The sequence below is a fragment of the Neopelma chrysocephalum genome, unplaced genomic scaffold (genome assembly GCF_003984885.1).
Source record: "Neopelma chrysocephalum unplaced genomic scaffold, ASM398488v2 Primary Assembly neopelma1_142, whole genome shotgun sequence".
NCBI classification, from domain to species: Eukaryota; Metazoa; Chordata; class Aves; order Passeriformes; family Pipridae; genus Neopelma; species Neopelma chrysocephalum.
The window spans coordinates 2360365-2366364 of record NW_020897804.1 but is presented as its reverse complement, the minus strand read 5'-3'; the positions used below and the strand labels follow the sequence as shown (position 1 = coordinate 2366364).

General features: G+C 38.7%; 1 protein-coding gene across 10 annotated transcripts in view; it reads right to left on the bottom strand.

The window, feature by feature from the left end:
* Positions 1-210: 210 nt before the first annotated feature.
* The window catches only part of CTBP1 (C-terminal binding protein 1), a 243836-nt gene continuing 238046 nt past the window's right edge, over positions 211-6000 (bottom strand). For 9 of the 10 annotated variants that reach the window (XM_027699938.1, XM_027699937.1, XM_027699939.1 and 6 more), the window contains one exon: positions 417-1666. In XM_027699938.1, the coding sequence (XP_027555739.1) occupies positions 1480-1666 (187 nt within the window). In that variant the 3' untranslated portion in view covers positions 417-1479. Of the gene's footprint in view, positions 1667-6000 lie in introns of all 10 variants that reach the window. The other variant, XM_027699940.1, reaches the window with a different exon arrangement.

The window sequence follows — 6000 nt, the reverse complement described above, 5'->3', positions numbered from 1 at the left end:
TTTTAAACTGTGCAGGGATGAAGGACATCTTATCCAGGAGCACAGGAAAGGCCAAAACAGCATCCAGCTGAAATCCAACCTGCCTTGAACACACTTCTGCCTGTGCTCAGGGAAACAAACTCCTTCAATATAGCAAATACAATTACATCCTGCTGCACACTTCCATCATCACAAAAGCAAATAAAACAATGGACACTTCTCATGTTGGACTTCGGCAAAAGACATTTATTATTATTATTATTATTGTTGTTGTGTTGCTGTTGTACCTCCTCTGCTCTGCCCACAGTGGTGGCATAAATGCTGTTACCATATTGTAGCTGATGATGCCGGTGTACAAATCAAAATCCATCTTAATTTCAAACTCCATTAGAAACACAGGAAAAAAGATCAACATTTACGAAATGTAAAGGGAAAAATGGTATGGAAAGAATTCTTTTTTTTTTTATTTTTCAAGCTTCCAAGACAGTATTACAAACAACAGAGAGCAAAGTAAAGCTAGAAATGAAATACTTGACAGCATCTGTTTAAAAATTACAGCTAAGAAACCTAATAAAAGTTGAATAAACAGTTACTAGAAATAAAAATTTTTACACATATGATAGTTGTCTGGGATTTTTATTTCTTCAAAATAATTCATACAAATGGTTACAGTCACAAACATGATTTTAACCAAAAATATTGCTAGCCTACCACATTACCAGGAAGGAATCAATGTAGGCAATGAAATGCTGCTACTTTTCAGTAGTCTAGTGCCTTTTCCAGATACCACCAATAATATATACTTTAACTGGTGACAAAAAGCACAACGCTCGTTTATACAAAACCTTTTTTTTTTCCTCAAAATCTCTTTGCAAGGTTGTCTTCATTTTGAAATAAGGGAATTCATGCCAAAATTAGGAGAAACTGTTTTTTCTTTTGTTTACTAAATTATTCTAAAAAATAAGACAAGCAGGTAGAAAAAACAATGCACTGTGTGGCGTAGAAAGAAAAATGGGAAAAATTCATTGTCCTGAGAAGTTTGCCAACTGCCTCATTTTTGGGCATGTCTTAAAATATAAAAGAAAGGATTTTTAATCTCAAAATTGGTTTGTTGAATGCCTCCCTTATGTTTTTCCTTGTTGACAGCTAAGCAAACAAACCCTTTTTAATGTTCTAAAAACTGTACACAGACAAGTACATTCATGATATAATTAACTACTAACTTCTCTTGCTTAACAAAGAACCCATAGGACACAGAAACAGTGAATCAGTCCACTGGACAGGGACAAACTACAATTTATACGGAGGAAAAAAATGTTTCCAAATCTTCTTTTTTTGTCTCCCACCTTTTCCTTTTATACTGTATATTGGACCAGTTTCTAAAACAATAATCGTCTCCTCCTGTAAGTTCATGGTTTTGCCTTTAATCAAAATCCAGGGTTTTGTTTTTCCGCACGCTGAAGTTGAGATCTCCGATGCTGGGAATGCTGTTCTCGTAGGCTACAATTGGTCGCTTGGGTGGTCTCTATCAGCTTCTGGTTTGACAGTTTGGCCGGGGGAAGGAGCGTGGGGCGGGTGGGCTACAGCAGGGAGGCCGTGTGATAAAGACATGGGGTTGGGGACTATTCCTTCTACTGCTGCAGGTATGCCAGTGGAAGCCACGCTTACAACGCCCGGGGGATACCTGCTGGGAGGAGAGAACAGGAGCACGCATTAAAACCATGAGGTGACCCACCAGAAAGCCCACCCTGCCTCCTCCTAGAGCTACAGAGACGCTTCTTTTGTTTTCAGAGCAGCTACAAAGAGAGGGACTTAAGCTCCAGATGAGATGCCATATGCAGATGCTAATAAACAAAGCAGGAAATGCTGTATTTTACCCAAATAAGAAATAAAGGTTTGCTAGATTGTTTCTTCAGATTTAAGTGTGAGTGACAGCACAGCAAAGGAAAAAAACCTGGAAGTATTGCTCCTCTCAAAGCATAACCTCAATCAGAAGTAATTCTGGTCGAGTCTGTGCAATATCTGTTCTCTATGACTTTTCTTCAAGTTGACCTTAGGGTTTTTTTGTTCCTCTTTCATTCTCAAGGTTTAAATTTTCATTGTTGTGGTTTGAAAAAGTATTTCTTTATACTACTTTTGCAGTCCTAACTTTGTGATGGCAACCCCAAAAAAGCAATTATACTCCCACACTCCTCAGATGATATTCAGATGCCTATTGAATCTGAGTAATGTTTTCAGCATAAAACTTGCCACTGCACTTCTCTGAAAGAGAATCAGTCCTAGTCACATGGAGGACAGGTGCTTTAGGTGCACTGCAAGAAAGAGATGCAAACAAAAAAACTGTGGATGGTTTTAAAGATTTCTTACTCTATCTGGAAAAACACCGAGACTGAAATATTTTATGAATTCAACAAAAAAATCGCTCTCTGATTCAGCTTGATTTTATGATGGATCTGACATCATCAGGTTAAAAAAAACTCTTGCAAATCTACTGCCTCAATCCAAAAGTTCAGATGTAATTGGTGAACACTGGCATTTCAAAGTGCTGCATATAAACAACAGCTACACGTGAATTTAATAAAAATTTGTTTTCTTTTTAGTCAAATACCTCAATACCTATTTGCAAGTTATGTCACACTGGACACTTAACATTGACCCTTTGCCTCCCTTCCTCATCACAAAGCTGCACACCCATCCCTTCTTCCCTCCTGATGATTGTTCTGCTCATCCTAAAGGGAGCGTTATCCATTTGAAAGTCCAAGTACACAAACCTACCACTCACAGCACCTTTTGCTACACAAGTATTTACTCAGGGCTGCATGGGAGAAAAGGCCCTTGTAGGCTTGTCAAGCTTTTTCAAATATCATGTTATTCTGCTGTTGATTTTCACCTGATAAGAGTTTAACGCTGAATTTTGCCCCATTTCTGCAGCATCTTTTCTAAGGCAATAGATGTTTGTGCTGCTCATCCTGAATTCCCCTCAAACTGACAGAAAATTAGTGCAGAACTTACACCAAAGTCAGAGGAGGAAAAAAGCTGGATGCAAGCACATTTACTTGTTCTTTTTGATTCCACCACAGAAACCACCATGGGAAGTGCTTTTTGCAAACACTGTGCCAAAGGGGCTCAGCATGGCTATCCAACATGGCACAGGGACAACGAGGACACCACACACTGCTCTGGTCATCCTGGGAAAGTTTCACAGAAGGCTGACTACAATCTGGGATGGATAACCAGGATGTGACAGATCACACCACCTGTAGGCCAGATAACTTTGTTCCCAATTGTACACATATTTACAGGGCTTCCTATGCTAATTCCTTCTCCAGAGAGGTTCCTTAGAATTAATTTGCAGTTGCTAATGGAATTAGTTGCTTGTTTCAGTAACTCCATTTGAATCTTATTAATCAAATTTGCTTCAATTCCTATGAAAACTGTCAGACAGGGTATTGTTTTACTTGCTCTAATTTAATTTTGAAACAGCTTATCTGTTACTCTAGGTGCTTTGCAAAACACAACATGACATAAACTTCCATTTAGAAGTCCTACACAGCAGCTGTTCCCAACATAACCTCTACTTTCTAAAAACATATTCCCTGAGCTTCAACACGCTGGAGCTGGGAACAATCAAGGAGAATGCAAATTCTGCAATTGCATCTTCCTCAGGAAGAAAAGCCAGAGCCTCCCCTCGTGAAAATGGACAGTGCTGAATCAGGAGCATTAGCAGTTACCTCATGAGCACACTAAGCAGTTCAAACTACACAGTCTGTATATGAAATTTCCCCTTGGACACCAAGTTATGATAGGCAGGACTCCACCTGCCAGCACCTCTCCTCAGGTACAGGTTTCCTCCAGATTTTCAGTAATGCCAGGAGGCCCTACAATTGTTTGTGGCAGCAGCCAAAATACAGAAAACATATTGCTCTACAGAAACTGTATTTTACTTGACAACTCCTAGCTCTACCTTGCCATTCTCTTCTTGTAATTTTTGTCTCTTTTCAATTTAATCATCAGTGTTGTTCAAATCCTATCTCTGAAAGGAAGGCAAAAACTCAACAGCCTCTACCCACGAGCATTTCTATTCTATATAACCTTCCCTTTTGTTGCTATTTAATGCTTTTCTATTCTTAACTAGAAAATATACTCCCTCCAGCACTTCATGAAGTTTCTCCTATTTTCCTCCTCTGGTAGCAAGAAGATATTTTCCAGATAAAATGTTCACTGAATTAAATTTTTGTAAAAGCAGAAGCAAGAGATCAATTACACCTCCTCTGTTACTTCAGAGTGTTCCTTCCCCTTCCCCCAACGTAGCCTTAATTTAGGAAGAAAGATACATTGTAATTCTTAGTTACAATGAAAGGCAACTTTAATTTCTATGTTAATCCACTGTATTTTTCAAAGTGCAGAAGCACCTTGAACTATGTGAAGCTCTGTTTGAGAAACTGAGTCTCTCCCAGAAGAGGTTAAAAATTTAAGTGCATGCTGTTATCATGCATTACAGAGTCTGAAAATCACCAGTGAAGTCCCTCAACACGAAAAAACTCCTGAATTACCAAAATCCAGCTCTTCTCATCCAAGTACCTCTTCAGTATTCATAGATACTATTCACAGAATGGTTTTGGTTGGAAGGGACCTTAAAGATCATCCAATTCCAACCCACTGCCACGGGCAGGGACACCTTCCTCTAGACCAGGTTGCTGAGACCCTCACCCAGCCTTCTCATCTCCTACCTGTTAGAAGGCAGGAAGATATGTCAACATGTCTATAAATGGTACAATCACTGTTTACTGGTTGTTAAATTTCACTTTGCCCATGACCTGCCTGCTCTGTGACACAGGAGATGGCAGGGGGTTATTTAACAGGCAGCTCGGTAACAAATACCCAGTAATAACACAAGACCGGGGTATATTATGCTGCTTCACCAAGACCACCACAAGTAATTCCTTCTCTGGAATATTGTGAATCTTTACTCATGGGACAGTTCCTGTTGGCATGACCTTTTGTGCTGATAGGGCAGCTTGCATTTTGCACAGTAAATGGTTTTGTTTTCCACAGAATATGGGGATATTCAGATCTAGATTATATTCAGCTGACGAATGCTCAATGCTCTTGGCTTGGGTTAACATCTGATAATTTGAGAGTTCTGTCCTACATCAAAATACAAGTAAATGATATAACCAGAATAAAACAGCCTCGTTAGCTTAGTTCACCGAAAGAGCTATTTGCATTTTTTAACATATAAATTATTATCCCAGGTCTTATCTTCTAATGCAATTACATGACTACAATACAGTTATTAGCACATCTGAAACTTCATACTGCCTTGTGAAAGACTCCAGAACTCACTTAGCTGAACATAATCTTGAATTGCAAAGAAAAGATGGAAAAATTTGGTTTAAACAATCAATTCAAACACTGTACTTAATCCAGGTAGGAATTAAGCATCAGCAAACACTGCTATTGAAACCAATTTCTTCATAAAACCTGAGCTTCAAGTGCTGCATATTTTGTACTACACATAATAACTGCCTTCACCCACATTCAAACACTATTCTATCACCTCTCCAAAAAGAAGCTTTTAATATTTATTGTATAACTGTTAACTTCTGCCTCAAAATTCCCAAAATGAGTTCTATTTTGTGTTTGAAAGTAATTGTGAAGTCAGAATTTTACAATGAATTTTCTTTATTGAAAAAACTGACTGAAACAATGTCTTAAAAAGTCATTCAGTCCTGTGTTTATCCTGCTTAAATTGAATACATATGGTCTTTACCTTGTAAATCATTAACTCCCAAAACATTCCTAAGTTAAAATTAATTTCTGGCTGTGAAGCCTGCTTCTGCTGGACTTGTGACCCCCAAAATGAGAACAAAACCCTGCATTTTATTTGGGCATGGAACCCTGTTCTTAACTGCCATGACAGGGTTGGAGTTATTACCCCCAGTCTAGCAACACCTGCCTTTAAGCCCCAATTACACTCAGCCATACCCTCACTCCTCCAAACTGGAGTCAGTGAAACCA